This window comes from Somniosus microcephalus, chromosome 3 (genome assembly GCF_052327205.1).
Source record: "Somniosus microcephalus isolate GS21.2 chromosome 3, FLI_Smic_1.0, whole genome shotgun sequence".
NCBI lineage: Eukaryota > Metazoa > Chordata > Chondrichthyes > Squaliformes > Somniosidae > Somniosus > Somniosus microcephalus.
Genome location: NC_140989.1, coordinates 86,977,469 through 86,993,993, shown reverse-complemented (window position 1 = coordinate 86,993,993; position 16,525 = coordinate 86,977,469). Strand labels below are relative to the sequence as shown.

General features: G+C 45.3%; 1 protein-coding gene across 13 annotated transcripts in view; it reads left to right on the top strand.

Moving 5' to 3' along the window:
• The window catches only part of nrxn1a (neurexin 1a), a 2,435,560-nt gene that overhangs the window by 1,294,176 nt on the left and 1,124,859 nt on the right, over nt 1-16,525 (top strand). For all 13 annotated transcript variants that reach the window (XM_085981317.1, XM_085981316.1, XM_085981310.1 and 10 more), the window contains one exon: nt 4,959-5,078. In XM_085981317.1, the coding sequence (XP_085837443.1) occupies nt 4,959-5,078 (120 nt within the window). The remainder of the gene's footprint in view (nt 1-4,958; nt 5,079-16,525) is intronic.

Below are 16,525 nucleotides of genomic sequence, written 5' to 3'. Positions count from 1 at the left end.
TAGGCTTAAAAGATGCCTAACTTCGCAGACCCAATAAAAGGATTCAGATGCTATACATGGTTCATGTAAAGTGAGCTGTCCTTCACTACAATTTAAATTCCCAAGATCTTAATGAAGTGCCTGTCAGAGATACCTACACAGCTACCGTTAATCAAGATGGATGTCTAACTTTACTGGGACAGCTTTGTTATCAAAGTTTACTTTCTGAAATGGTCAAAACTGATGTCCACTAAGTACTCTTTATCATCTACCAGCTCTATCTGGTAGCGACAAACATTGTACGCTCCCATTGGAATGTTCTTGAAATACCATTTTTTTAACAGTGAGTTTCCGGTTTCTGCTGGATTGGTCTTTCTGTCACATAATTATTTATTTTTCAGGAGCTTCTGGAAACTAATTGACATCTTTCTAATCAGGCCATAGAACAACAGCTGAGGTATACCTCAAAGGCTTGAGTCAAATGGCATCTTCCACCTTCATTTCCTATACATCAAACTCCAGCTACCTGAATTGAATGAGTTAGTTAAATTCTCACCGAAACTTTATCGTGCATATTTAATGACACAAGTGAATTCTGCTTTGCAGAAAGTTCACAATTGTAATCAAACTAGTGTTTTTGTGGAGCACCTTCATTATCGTTCACAACGTGTCTTGTTTTTCATTGCTGCTGAACACCACTTGATAACAGGTGGGCTCGGAGCACAGTTTTTTTATTCAGAAAGTTGCTTGGCTCCCATTACAATGCTTCTTTTTCTCAAATTCAAGGTTACTCAGCCTTTCTATTGTCAGATAATATCACAGTAAAAAAAAAAATTAAAAAGCAGAGATTGTCATGTTCCTTGATTTGGTGCTGGAGACAAAAGGTGCCCTTAGCAACCCAACAGTCAGCAGGGATTCAGAAAACTGTACAGGCCTGCTCAGCAGAATGGCCTCATGAATTAACTCATCTTCAGGAATAAATGAGATATGTCCTGCCTGGAAATAGCTACTTACCACCAGAAAAAACACATAATTGGAAACATCTCAAGAAAAAAATGTATAAAACTTCAGTGTTTCTTTTTTCCATTATTCTGGCACCTTGATGATACAGTTGCTAGCTCTGCGAAAGAGAAGGCTAACCACTGTGGCTCAGTTTTCTCCTCCGATTCTAATGTTGGTGATATTGGGTAAGAACCTTCTTCCATTCTGTTCATTATAATGAGTAGCATCAACTTTAATCTGTGCCAGGTCATGAAATACTCTGCTCCCTGATCTCCAATAAGACCAGGTCCTGATAATATTACTCCCATCACCCTCAGACATGTGCCTCCAAAATTACTTCTCTTTCTTACTCCCAGTCCACCTTTTCTTCCCTTTGTAAATTTGCATGTATTCATCCTATCCCAGTGAACAGTGATTCTCCTTAGCTTTCCAACAACTACCCTATTGCCCTTACAGCTGTACTTTCTAATTTGATAGAAGCTGCTGTTAACTCTTAAATTATCTATCACATGATTGCTAATATGGTTTTCAGCGTGGCTACTCCAATAGTGATCTTGCCACTTACATTATAGAAAAACATAGAAAACATAGAGATAGGAACAGGAGTAGGCCATTCGGCCCTTCGAGCCTGCTCCGCCATTCAATGAGATCATGGCTGATCTTCGTCTGAGATCATGGCTGATCTTACCAGTTCAGTACCCGGTCCCCGCCTTTTCTCCGTAACCCTTAATCCCCTTAGCCTTCAGAAATATATCCAATTCTCTCTTGAAAATATTTATTGAATTAGCCTTCACAACTTCTTGAACGTTGCTCTTGAAAGACTTTGGTTAATCCAAAACCTTTGACAGGATCTAGCATTGCATACTTTTAAACAATATGCCATCATATGGTCTCCCACAAAATCTTCTTTCAGGGATTTCTATCATCTTATATCATTCTGTTTGTGCTGTAATTAATGGCTTATCACTGACTCATTCCATTAACTCTGGGGTTCCCTGGGGTCAGTCTTCCCTCCCAATCATATCAATGACTTTCTCCACTCTTTATCCAATTAGATCTGATTCTTCTGAGCATTCATCAATTTCCTTCAGATCATGTGCTGAGTGCACACAACCTCCATCCCTCTCACTGCAGTGGTTGATTCATTAAAGCTTGATCTCCTTGATGGCATCTACTAGTACAAGATACAAGAGCTGATTTTAACTACAGACAGACAACGGGTAGGCAGAGGACAGAGCGACTCTGATGCCTGCACATTCTTGCCAGCTTGAGGCCCAAGCTAGGCAAGGGTATCATTTACATGCCATCGGCGAACTGCAAAGTACAAAGTGGGGGCCCAACTGCAGCTTGCCAGTTTTGGGAGAGTGGGATATCAAAAATGTCATAACTACAAAACTAATTTAAAGGGACCACTGAACAAAGTTAAGTGTGAATTCTTTTACTTATCGTGGAACCGGAAGGAACAAGATTTCTCCCTCCTCCCTTCACATTAAATCTGCAGGCCGCTGCCAGCCACTGCTGACCCCTCTGCCAATTGACTCCCTCCCTCGGAGTCTCCTCAGGATGTCAGCATGTATTTGAGCCGGCCGATCTTGCTGCTGTCTTGAACCGGTGAGCTGCCTCTGGGGACCACAACTGGCATCCGCAGCTCGCCAGTAATAAACAAATGAGGCCGGTGGACCAATTTGTCGTGGTCCTGCCACTAGCCTCATTGGATGCATGTAGCATGTGCTGCACAAGGATCGTATTGCAATTCAGAAATGATCCAATTTCTAAGCCCACATTTCTCAGAAAATCCCAAAATAGATTTGGATGAATAAATCCTTGCCAACTTGATTTAATCCTTCTGGAATACCAACCCTATTTTATTTTAATATTGGTTCTCAGGATGTGGGCGACGCACAGTTGCCCTAAGAAAGTGGTGGAGGGTCTTTTCCTTGAACTGTTGCAGTCCTTGTGCTGATAGTGCTTCCACAGTGGTGATAAAAGAAAGAACTTGCATTTATATTGCACCTTTCATGACCTCAGGTTCTCCCAAAGCGCTTTTCAGCCACTGAAGTACATTTGAAGCGTACTCATTTTGTGCACAGCAAGGTTCCACAAACAGCAGTGAGATAAACACCCAGATGACCCGTCAGTTTAGATTATGTGGTAAAGTCTTGAGTGGTGTTTGAACCTACAGCCTTCTGAATTAAAGGTGAGAATGCTACCACTAAGCCAAGCCTCACACCTGAAGGTCAAGGATTCTAGAATTTTGACCCAGTGATGATGAAGGAACAATGGTATGACTTGATGAGGAAGGTCCCATGATGTTGCTACTCCCCATCTAGCTGTATTTTAAATGAATCCCATGTCCTGGCCTCAACAACCATTTCTACAAAATTTTTCATATGTTAATCACGCTCTGCATAAAGAAATACTTTCTGGATTCTGTCCTAAACTGGCCTATCAAAACCTTGAATCTGTGCCCACTTGTCCTGCTGTGATGTATCTGAAACATAATTGTTTCTGGTCTCCGCTGCAATATCTCTTTTAGAGGCTGAACAGGCCCAGCTTGTCCAATTGTTTGTTAAATCGCATCCCCCTAACATCAGAGATCAGTCTTATTGCTCTGCTCTGCTTCTAGTGCTTATGATGACTTTCGTATGTTACCATGGTCACAGTACAATATAGCTTCAGCATGACCACGAGGACTTCAATTCAGCCAAACAGTAAATTAGATGAATGATGAGTTGTTTTTTGGTAGTGTTGGTTGAGGGAAGAAACTGGGAGAATTCCCTGCGCTATTTGGAATCATACCATGGAAGTTTTTACACACACCTGAGCAGGCAGAGGGATCTTACTTTAATTTCTCATCCAAAATGCAGCACCTTCAACAGTGCAGCACTCTCCCAATATTGCACGTAAATGCCAGCCAAGATTATGTGCTCAAAGCCTGATGTGGGGTTTGAACCTACGATCTTCTGATTCAGAGGTGAGAAGGTAACCAACTTTGCCAAACTGATTTTTAAATAAAATTTCATGAAACTTTCATCAATCAGCAGTTGTGATTGCCTAGATTTATTTTGTTAAAAAAAATGAAAATGGCCACATGGGGAACATTTGAAAGAGGGCACAGGAAGGGGATGTCACATGATCCTGAATAGAAATACCTTAAAGGGATAGGCATTCCTTTGGTGACCACTTTTTTCCATTTTATGTGAATCATAATAATTTCAAAATATGTAATGTTAAACCTAGAGGTAAGTAATCTTCCTTGTATATAGCTTAGTCATGCTTGCCATACCAAAACAGCTTATTTTTTAATAGTTTATAATTATTATAATGCTGTGGCAAAGTGTATCATTCTGATGGCAATATATAACCACTTATTCTTTCTGGCTTGCTTATAGATGATAAAGGGCTGCTGTCATATCTTTTGTTATTGCATCTTTCTCTCCTTTTAGCAGCATGTTTGCTATGAATCTTTTCCAATGTTTGCTAACATGCCACTACTGCTTACTAACCTTTTACATATTTTGCTTTTATTTTGCTGGCAAAGTTGCATTGATGAAAGCTGACTTGCAAGGTAGATAGCTGTGTGTTTGTACAAAACAAGACTGAAAACCATGTCTGTGCAATACACATACAAACAGCGTATATCTGCTTTGGAACTCGATTGCATTTAAGTCAAAATTTCAGAATCAAAAAGATATTTTTTTGAAGTATTGCTTATCATGGGGCTTTCAGTCTTGAATGTTTTTATATCAGTTACTTAGTATGTTGAATACATTTGTTTTGCAACCTCCCTTGGATTCTGATTTCCACTAGTAACTGTTTAAAAAATGTCAACGTTCTTTCATTCATTCTGACATCCAACCTAACCATGTTCCTTTCTATGTCCAGTTTTCAATTGACAGAAAGCATGCAAAACTTATTACTGTAAGACTAACGATATGCCTGGGCCAAAATGCAAGTTTTTGTGTGTTCTGACTCAGGGCCAAGCACAACCTGCCAAGAGGATTCTTGTGGAAACCAAGGTGTCTGTCTGCAACAGTGGGATGGCTTCACCTGTGACTGCACTATGACCTCCTATACTGGCACCCTGTGCAATGACCGTAAGTACACAAATAAATGTTTGGGATGTATCATACTGTTGTGATTCCTAAATTTTTGCAATGCTTTGAACTTTGCTATGACAGATTATGATGCAGTCTGAAGCTGAAAGATTTGTGCAATAATTCAATGAGTACATATTCATTTTATAGAGATTGATTATGAAGTGCAATGTAAAATGCAGAAACAGATATAAGATGCTGCTGATTCCATTGTTTCAGAGCTTGATGAAAATATTGCTGAGTGTAATTATCTAAAAGCAAAATATGTATGTGTTGCATATGGCAAAATTCTGTAAAGTTTCTGTATGGTCACTGCTTTAGAGTGTCTTCGGTGATTTGATGTTGCCCAACAGTATCTTTCTGTTGCATTTTAATGCAAAGTTAGTTAAATGAGAAGCACGTGGTGAATACAAGAAGTTTTGTTAGTACAGGTAGATCTGGTGAAGTGTACTGATGTGTTAGGTAATGCTTAGTAGGAATGGTTCAGCTTGTCGTGTCAATGTATCATCACAGTTGGTAACAAAATACTCTCTTCAAAGTATCTTTGTCTCCGTTCCCTTTATTATCCTCATTGTAGCCAATCACCTGACTCTGAGGCTGCTAGTCTCATTACACATTCCAACGCTCAAGGGATGATTGTAACCCTGCCCGCAAGGCAGAAACTAAATGGGCAGGAAGTTAAAATCATCAATGGGGTTCCCCCAACGACATCCCAGTGCCCACCCCGCCCCAGCCACAACCGATCCCGCAGGCTGAGATTTTAACCTGCTCTTCTGAGCCAGCGAGACAGGTAGTTGGCGGAAACTGGCAGGGTCCTTCTTTAAATATGAAGATCGGGCTCCACTGACATGATCGGTGCCCGTCTGCTATTTTAACCGTGGGCCTGAGCGGGGAAGCGATTGTGGCTTTTACCCCAGCACAACCAAGCAGGAAGATGGGTCTGGGTCAGAAGAGGCCCAAAAAGGTACGTTTTTTTTTTACTATCCTTGTAGGGACAGAAGGAGCAGGAAAGTTTAGGCTCCCCCAGCTGATCCACTTACCTGAGTGCTGGGGACCATTGCTTTGGTCCTCGGTGGCAGCCTCTGCCATTGCTCTACTGCCTGCCGGCCAGCTGCCACATCCTGTTGGTTACAGGTGGGAAATGAACTGGGGATATGCAGATGAGGCTTGGGAGTTAAAATCTCCTGGAGCTCATGATGCCAAAAACAGGCCAGTTTGTTGCCCGCCTCAGCCTCCACCCGCCCACCTTCTGCCCTGTGATAAAATTAGGGCTTCAGTCCTCATTCCTCTTCATGATCTTTTTCCTGAAACTCCCATTTTCTAATGTGAACTTCAACATTCTCTCCCTAATCTCAGCTGTCACTTTAGTGTATCTATCCAGAATTCTTATGTGCATGACTAAAGAATGAGCTACTATGATTACTTTCATTAAAGAAGACGATTACAGTGTGTTCAAATACTACACAGCCATTCTGACATTATCAAAAACATGTAAATACTTCAAAATCTGGACACTTGTTACTAAACTTCATACCTATTCAGTTTTTCAGAAAAATTACCACATGTAAAATATACAATGGAGTAATTAAATTACGGATCTAACTTAGGATTTATAATTCAATAAATCTTTCTTCATATTTGGTGCTGTACAATATAATTTACAGAAAGTAACTGCAAAGTTAGAGGTCATTGCAAGACAGTAACAATTGTAGGGTTCAGAAGATGTCATAAAGTGAGACATTGAAGCTACACAACTTCTGAAAGTAAAATACATTTTGTTTTACAACTCCTGGAAGGTGGCATCCAATTGTAGTCTACATACTGCAGGAAAAAACATTAATTATGCACTATAAATATGTAGAGCAAGGTACAAATGATTTCTGGGCTTGTGCTGCCTATGAGGGGAAATAGTGAGAGCGATTCAACTATTTTAATTATTGAAATGAGTAAATATGGTGGATGATAGTTTATTCTACTAAATTTACTGGATAAAAATAGGAATAATGTAAGATTTGGAAATTGTTAACTAAACAACCATTAAGAAGGTTTTTTTTACAGGTTTGTTATTTTCTGAAGTAAATTACTCCTAATGAAAGCCTAACAAATAGACTTACTAAGAAAGCGCTCAACAGAATCTGCTGTCATGAATGAGTTGGGCCAAGTTCCCACAGGATGAGTTTTTGATTTGAACTGTGTCATTGAAGAAGGCCCAATTTGAGGCCATACAACTCCCATAGGGAGGTGAAAAAATCTTTGGTGAGCTTTCCCAGGTGATTATCTTATGATTGCTGATTCAGTAAGTATTTGTGACATAACCAGATTAATAATGTGAGATTACATGTTGATTTAATAAAAAGAGTATTTGAGTTTCTTTGTAACATACTGTTGGAGTAAGTAAGTTTTAATGTTGATTTTCAAATATGTTGTGTTCCCTCTCATACAGTAATGTACTTTGTTTATCTCGCAAGTGAAAGGGATGAGTTAGGAGCCAGCTATTTGTGTTTTTAATGGATCCTGGAGAGTTACACATGGGGAATAATTCTTATTGACAATTTACTTTATAATAAGTTGTCCACTATAATGGTAATTGCGTTTACGTCACATTGTTGTTGAGGTTTAGAATTCTTTGCGATTGGTAACTGGCAATTGGATTAATTGGTGTGAAAAGGTTAAGTTTCAAAATAATATTGATTGCTTTCCTCATTGTTTAGAAATGTGTGTGTGTGTATATATATATATATATAATATATATCTTGTGGGTATATATATGTCGCATTAATGAATGGAGAACAGTAGTGAGTAATTTATATGCCATCTGAACGTGAGGTGAAGCTGTGTACCAAAAGCTAATCCTGTAAAATTCATCACATGCCAACTGTCTTTTTTTGATCCTACAAGTGCAAAACTGTTTGAGGACTTGATGTTAACATAGATATTAACTACATCCAGCAGATGGCAGTGCACTCATTTAAACAGTATTCTGCTTTTCAACCTTATGGTACAATGTTATACTAACATTAATGTACTGTTAATAATCAAGAAGACAATTTCTGATATCACAGAAAATAGTTAACCTTGTATTCCTTGTAAGACCTGGAAAACTGCTTGACTCTAGTACATGTGTCCATGAATCCACTGTGTACAGAGTCATGAGCATGCACCCAACACATTACAATTTCACTCATAATTTGGAATTAAATGCTAAATGTAAAACATCTAATGTATCTTTCTAAATAGTATTTCAAATTAACTTTACTGGAAAATGTTGCACTTTTTATGTTGTGAAGAAAAACATATATTTGAATGCTATGTCTCATATGCTTTGTAGGTTTGTGAAAAAATACAGTTATTCATAATTGGCACATATCTCATTAGCTAAAAGATTCTGGAAAACATTTTGTCCATGTGCTATTTGTAGTGAGGTATAATATACTTGTAAGGAATGTGTTCATGATTTCACTGCAAATCATGAAGAGATAATCTGCTCCTCTCTCCGTGGCTAGTGGTGCAGTTGTACAGTGAATGGAGTTTTAATCCATGGGTGCTGGGAATAATGTGGTTCTGCATCAATGATTCCCCCAAAATGGATTCCAACTATGGCATTACTGAAAGGGTACTGGTCACTTTCTTATCGATAGAGATCCCTCTTACTCTACTAGTATCTAATCACAGAATAACACTGGAAGAAAGCTGAGAGCAGGTCCCCGGCCATTCGCTCACCTTAATGGAGATTAAGAAGGGAAGGATTGATAATATATAATACAAGAGTTCCATATTTGCATGGGTCATTTCTGTAGTTAAAAATATAATAATTTACTTTAATAAAACAAGTTATTTCTCCCATGGGTGCTTCAGATATCATAGACTGTCTTGACATGAATATGTCTCAATACCCATTAACTAATTGGGTATATTTGAAGGTTTGTCACAAAGCAGTACATGAACCAATTGTAAATAAATGTCAAGAGTCAATGATTGAATGCACAATACTGTATTTGAATTTTATTCTTTAATTTTCTCACCTGCAACAGAGCTTTAATAGAATAGAAACATGAGATGAGCATCTCAAATTAAAATAAGACTTTATTCTTCTTGCACCACGCACAGAGAAGTGCCTTGGTTTATGCAGAATTATCATTTAGAATTAGTTTGGGCTTTCACAAGAGAAAGTTGCATATTGATTACTTTTAGGTTTTATGTTTTTTTTAACTTAGACTGATTTGCTTTATAGCTTGCACTCTTAACAATGAACACATCAATATAAAATAAACTGATTAATCCCTCTGTTAAAATAGGGGATGAAGAAATTTAATTTAAAGACATCAAGAGGCTGACAATCTGTGGGTCACAATCCCGGTGCTTACATTGGGACCGTGTCCCCGGTGCCTTCCAGTGCTGACCCTACTGGAGTATCAGAGGACAGTTGGAGGGCACCTCATAAGTCAAGTTCTCGTATGCCTGTTTATTGTTTACAAGCAGAATAATCCGCTACTGACATTAACTATAACTTGAAGCCCAAACTGCATGTGCAGCTGAATGATGTGGCTAATGATGTGTAAGTGCGCTAATCTATCTGAAGTGAGCTCCCACCAAATGAATTCTTAAGGGAAAGGTCACACGTAAGCAGGCAGCAAATGTGAAGCTGCTTGACAAAGCATAGATTATCCACTGAGTGTGTAATCTGGAATGCTGCAGGTGGAAGGTGGGAAAGTAGTGGGTTATGAACAGTTCCATCAATCCCGCAAGCATGCTGGGAGTGAAGCGTTTCCTATCCAAATGATGGAAAATAGAAGGAAGTTTGGTGGAAATGTTTCCAAATGCTAAGTAATGTGCAAGGTATTGCACATTTTAAGCCAATTCACTGAAAACATTACCTACATTTGTAAAAAAAATAGGAATGTAACAATGCTGTTTTCCCACATGCGATATTTAATGCTGAATATCGGAACAAAAGTGAAATACCAGTGAATTGCATCGTACATACAAATATTGAAATTGCCTGATACACTGGTGATTTCTGTTCGTATGTACCAGCTTCTATTGTCTTTGTGGTGATATGTTTACAGGGCACAGCTTGGCTGGTCACATTCAGCCTACGATACTACAGTAAATGATAATTTACCAGTGGATTCTGTGCTCTGAATTGCACTGATCCACAGTCAGGGCAATGAATGGTTCTACTGCCACATCAGTTCAGGAGGAGGAGGGATGCATGGAAAAAGTTTCATCTGACTTTTTTCTGGATACATTTAGGTAAGACCCTGCTGCTTGTTGTGAAGCAGATGTATCAAATAGATTTAGTGCAGTGTCAGCTGTGGCTCAGTGGGTAGCACTCTTGCCTCTGAGTCAGAAGGTCGTGGGTTCAAGTCCCACTCTAGAGACTTGAGCACAAAAATCTAGGCTGACACTCCGGTGCAGTACTGAGGGAGCACTGTCATAGAAGATAGGAGCAGGAGTAGGCCATTTGGCCCCTCAAGCCTGTTCTGCCATTTAAAGAGATCATGGCTGATCATCCAAATTCAGTACCCTGTCCCCGCTTTCTCCCCATATCCCTTGATCCCTTTAGCCGTAAGAAATATATCTAACTCCTTCTTGAATATATTTAATAAGTTGGCCTCAACTGCCTTCTGTGGTAGAGAATTCCACAGGTTCACCACTCTCTGGGTGAAGAAATTCCTCCTCATCTCTGTCCTAAATGGCTTACCCCTTATCCTTAGACTGTGACTCCTGGTTCTGGACTCCCCCGCCATCGGTAACATCCTTCCTGCATTTAGTTTGTCTAGTCCTGTTAGAATTTTATAAGTTTCGATGAGATCCCCTCTCATTCTTCTAAACTCTAGCGAATATAAGCCTAATCGACTCAATCTCTCTTCATACGTCATTCCTGACATCCCAGATATCAGTCCGGTGAATCTTCGCTGCACTCCCTCCATGGCAAGAACATCCTTTCTCAGATAAGGTCACCAAAACTGCGCACAATACTCAAGATGTGGTCTCACCAAGGCCCTGTACAAATGCAGCAAGACATCATTGTGCAGTCGGACGCTTTTGGTCGTGAGTCTAGATGTCGAATTGGTTGGACACGTAGGTGGTACCAGTGGCACTCTACGATAACTGGTGAGAGGGGAGCGGAGAATGAAGAGCTCAGGTCGGGGCATCTGCACTCAGTGACTAACGTCTCTCTCCGTTCTCAGTGAGCGGGGGTCTGGGCTCAGTGACTAACGTCTCTCTCCCTTGTTAGCGAGCGGGGGCCTGGGCTCAGTGACTAACGTCTCTCTCCCTTCTCAGCGAGCGGGAGTCTGGGCTCAGTGACTAACGTCTCTCTCCGTTCTCAGTGAGCGGGGGCCTGGGCTCAGTGACTAACGTCTCTCTCCGTTCTCAGTGAGCGGGGGCCTGGGCTCAGTGACTAACGTCTCTCTCCGTTCTCAGTGAGCGGGGGCCTGGGCTCAGTGACTAACGTCTCTCTCCGTTCTCAGTGAGCGGGGGTCTGAGCTCAGTGACTAACCCCTCTCTCCGTTCTCAGTGAGCAGGGGCCTGGGCTCAGTGACTAACGTCTCTCTGTTCTCAGTGAGCGGGGGCCTGGGCTCAGTGACTAACCCCTCTCTCCGTTCTCAGTGAGCGGGGGCCTGGGCTCAGTGACTAACCCCTCTCTCCGTTCTCAGCGAGCGGGGGTCTGGGCTCAGTGACTAACGTCTCTCTCCGTTCTCAGTGAGCGGGGGCCTGGGCTCAGTGACTAACGACTCTCTCCCTTCTCAGTGAGCGGGGGCCTGGGCTCAGTGACTAACGTCTCTCTCTGTTCTCAGAGAGTGGGGGCCTGGGCTCAGTGACTAACACCTCCCTCCCTTCTCAGTGAGCGGGGGCCTGGGCTCAGTGACTAACGTCTCTCTCCCTTCTCAGTGAGCGGGGGCCTGGGCTCAGTGACTAACCCCTCTCTCCCTTCTCAGCGAGCGGGGGCCTGGGCTCAGTGACTAACGTCTCTCTCCGTTCTCAGTGAGCGGGGGTCTGGGCTCAGTGACTAACGTCTCTCTCCGTTCTCAGTGAGCGGGGGCCTGGGCTCAGTGACTAACGACTCTCTCCCTTCTCAGTGAGCGGGGGCCTGGGCTCAGTGACTAACATCTCTCTCCCTTCTCAGTGAGCGGGGGCCTGGGCTCAGTAACTAACGTCTCTCTCCCTTCTCAGTGAGCGGGGGCCTGGGCTCAGTGACTAATGTCTCTCTCCGTTCTCAGTGAGCGGGGGCCTGGGCTCAGTGATTAACGTCTCTCTCCGTTCTCAGTGAGCGGGGGCCTGGGCTCAGTGACTAACGTCTCTCTCCCTTCTCAGCGAGCGGGGGCCTGGGCTCATTGACTAACGTCTCTCTCCCTTCTCAGTGAGCGGGGGCCTGGGCTCAGTGACTAACGTCTCTCTCCGTTCTCAGTGAGCGGGGGCCTGGGCTCAGTGACTAACGTCTCTCTCCCTTCTCAGTGAGCAGGGGCCTGGGCTCAGTGACTAACGTCTCTCTCCGTTCTCAGTGAGCGGGGGCCTGGGCTCAGTGACTAACGTCTCTCTCCGTTCTCAGTGAGCGGGGGTCTGGGCTCAGTGACTAACGTCTCTCTCCGTTCTCAGTGAGCGGGGGCCTGGGCTCAGTGACTAACGTCTCTCTCCCTTCTCAGCGAGCAGGGGACTGGGCTCAGTGACTAACGTCTCTCTCCCTTCTCAGTGAGCAGGGGCCTGGGCTCAGTGACTAACGTCTCTCTCCGTTCTCAGTGAGCGGGGGCCTGGGCTCAGTGACTAACGTCTCTCTCCGTTCTCAGTGAGCGGGGGCCTGGGCTCAGTGACTAACGTCTCTCTCCGTTCTCAGTGAGCAGGGGCCTGGGCTCAGTGACTAACGTCTCTCTCCGTTCTCAGTGAGCGGGGGTCTTGGCTCAGTGACTAACGTCTCTCTCCGTTCTCAGTGAGCGGGGGCCTGGGCTCAGTGACTAACGTCTCTCTCCGTTCTCAGTGAGCGGGGGTCTGGGCTCAGTGACTAACGTCTCTCTCCGTTCTCAGCGAGTGTGGGCCTGGGCTCAGTGACTAACGTCTCTCTCCCTTCTCAGCGAGTGTGGGCCTGGGCTCAGCAGTAGCTGCTGCCGTCCTCGTACAGATGTTCGGGAGGGGGAACGGAGGTCCATGTCGGGGCCGGAGCCCCCAGTTTGCTCAGCTCTACCCCACCTTTATGCAAGAGTGTATATATTTTTAAATCCCAGAGCTTTTTTATGGCGGACCCTCTGAAACCCTCTCGCGGACTCCCAGTTGAGAACCCCTGATCTAATGCATGTGCTTTAAATTTGTTTTTACATCGATGTCTGTGGAGGTGCCCTACTTAGGGCCAACAGTGTAAACATGACACTTCACTAATTCTGACATCCAGGCTTCAACTGAGTATTAAGCCACTTGGGTGTGTTTATATTGGCAGTGGTCAGTGCTATGGCATCCATTGCTGTGGATCATTGCCGCTCCAGTACTGCTTCCCCATCCCCTCCACCTAGCTTCACACGGGGAAATGCCTCTTGTGCTACTCTGCAACATCTCTAACAGCACAGCCAACTCATTTACCTTGCAGCACTGTTCCTGAAGTCCGGTTACCATATCCTGTAGAAAGCTGGCGGTGGTATATTTGTGTACGTTTTCAGACATTGTGCAAGTGTATTTTGTATTGCCAGTTGTTAATTGCTAGAGTATCATAGCAGATCAGTCCTTAAAAATACTAGGGAATTGCACTTCTTATCTTGTTAAAAATGCTTCCCTAAACAGCCCACCCTTGAACTCTGAGGGGGAGAAATTCAGTTGTTAGCGCAGCCATTATCGCCTTAAGAGGGTGATAAGTGGGGCGCGAAGCGGCTAGCGCCCGGTCGCGGCGAGACCTGCGCCTCTCGCGAAATTGAGCGGACATTTAGCGGCAGCGCAAAACCGCAACGCCCGCTTAGCTGCGCGTGCAGATCCTGACGTCATTTCATGGTGCAACGTCCTTGGTGCGCCCCAAACCGGAACTTCAGTGGCCCCCCCCTTCTTTCCACCTGGCGCTCCCAGCGACTGGTTGACTGGAACGGTTCCCAGTTGCTGTGGGGTTGGGGGGGCGCTATTTAAAGGGGGCTCTTCCTGGCTTCTTAGTGGTAGCCATTTTGGACCACTCCTTCTGTGAGAGAGAGAGAGAGATTTGCAGAGAGACAAAGGGAGAGAGATTTCTGCATTGAGTCAGCGCTCGCACAGGCACTTCTGGCTTCAGCCCAGAACTTTGCAGCTGGATTGCTTTTTCAGTGCCATAGCCTTGAGTGGCCACATATTATGGGGGCTGCAATGGGTGGAAACGTTGGGTTTCTCCATTGCATTGAGGGCTCAGAGACGCCGAGAGAGAGTGCCAATCATGGCCAGACGGAGGAGGGCCAACAGGCGTCGGCACAGGAGACCTTACCCTCCCAGAGTATACCGCCAGCAGTTCTCCTACCTCAACATGTCTGAGGAGCAGTGTATTCGAAGGCTTCGATTCAGCAGGGAGGTGGTCACTGAGCTCTGCCACCTGCTTCAGACAGATCTGCAGCCTCAGCTGAGGAGCAGGACGTCTCTGTCGGTGGCAGTGAAGGTGACAGTGGCTCTCAACTTCTATGCCACTGGCTCCTTCCAATCCGCTACTGGGGACATTGCCAATGTCTCCCAGTTTGCGGTGCATTGCTGCATCCGCCAAGTCACGAATGCCCTCTTCAAAAGGAGACGTCAGTACATTTCCTTACCCATGACCCTGGACAAGCAGCAAGAGCGCCCAATGGGATTTGCAAGAATAGCGGCCTTCCCCATGGTCCAGGGCGCCATTGACTGCACGCATGTGACTTTGTGGGCACCTCAAGAGAATGCCGAGCATTACCGCAACCGGAAGGGGTTCCATTCGTTGAACGTGCAGTTGGTGTGTGACCACAGACAGCTGATACTAGCTGTCAATGCCCACTTTCCAGGCAGCAGCCACGATGCCTTCATCCTGCGCCAGACTTCTGTGGCAGATCTTTTCGAAGCCCCGGCTCACCCAGGAGGCTGGCTTCTCGGGGACAAGGGCTATCCTTTGTGCACCTGGCTGATGACCCCGCTCCGTGTGCCCAGCACCCCTGCTGAAGCACAGATTGCTGGCCTGCTGTGGCGCGGCGAGGGCCCCGGCGATTCTTGCCCAATGCAGCGAGGGTGGCAGCAGTGAGTGCTCATGTGGCCTCAATCTGTGTCTGCATCAGACCAGCCACTGACTGCATGGCACCACTAAGCACTTGCGTGGAAGCCGCCTGTGCTGCCTGTGCTGCACCGAAGTCCTGCAGACTCCTTGCCTGTGCTGCACCGAAGTCCTGCAGACTCCTTGCCTGTGCTGCCCCGAAGTCCTGGACACTCCTTGCCAGTGACTCAATGGATTCGGGCATCCTTGCCACTGCAGCCATGAGCTCAGTGTGCCTCTGCTCCGCCTGGGCGCCCATTTCAGCGAGGAGTCGCACCTCTTCTGCGCTCACTGTAGCAGGACTGGAGGCCAGACTCTCCCTCCGGGGAGAAGGCCGCCTAGCTTCCCTAACCCCCCCGCGTTGCTGCAGCCCGCTGGGCCCCGGAGCTTCACCCTCCTCAGGCCCTTCCCCCCTGCTCCCCTCCAGGGAAGACGTGTCCCCATTATGGCCATGGGCTGCCTCGGCTGAGGGTGGCACTGATGGTCCGGCTTCCTCTTCCTCCTCCTCACCTTCAGAATCACTCACAGTGGCAGCTTGAGGGCCCGCCTCCTCACCTGGCGATTCACCATCTGAAAGCAGGGAGGTACAAGAGTTGCTTTAGCGTGAGGACAGGGCGACAGTTGGGAGGCATGAGTGCTGCAATGCACTGTATTGGTTCGATAGTGGCAAACAATGCTAGTGTGAGGCACAAGTGGAAAGAGAGAGGTCAAAAAGGTGATGACCTTACCATTGCTGTCCAGAACGGGGTTGGCATCTCCAGTGGTGACGGGGCCAATCAGCCGGCCTGCCATAATGCGCTGGACTCGCTGCTCCAGATTGCTGAGGTCTTTAAGGTGAGGCCGGCCTCCCCCCCGGTCCATTGCTGCTGCCTCCTATTGTGTGCCAGCTTGCCCTGCAAGAGAAAGGACGGGCTCTGAGTACAGTGTGAAGCCCTGATCTTGGCTGCACTGCCTCCCATGGTGGAATAGCCCCTACAGTGTGAAGCCCTGATCTTGGCTGCACTGCCTCCCATGGTGGAATAGCCCTTACAGTGAGAAGCCCTGATCTTGGCTGCGCTGCCTCCCATGGCCGAATAGCCCTTACAGTGTGAAGCCCTGATCTTGGCTGCACTGCCTCCCATGGTCGAATAGCTCTTACAGTGTGAAGCCCTGATCTTGGCTGCACTGCCTCCCGTGGTCGAATAGCCCTTACAGTGTGTAAAGTGGTGAATGTGCATGTGAGTTTCATGAAAGGCCCATAGGT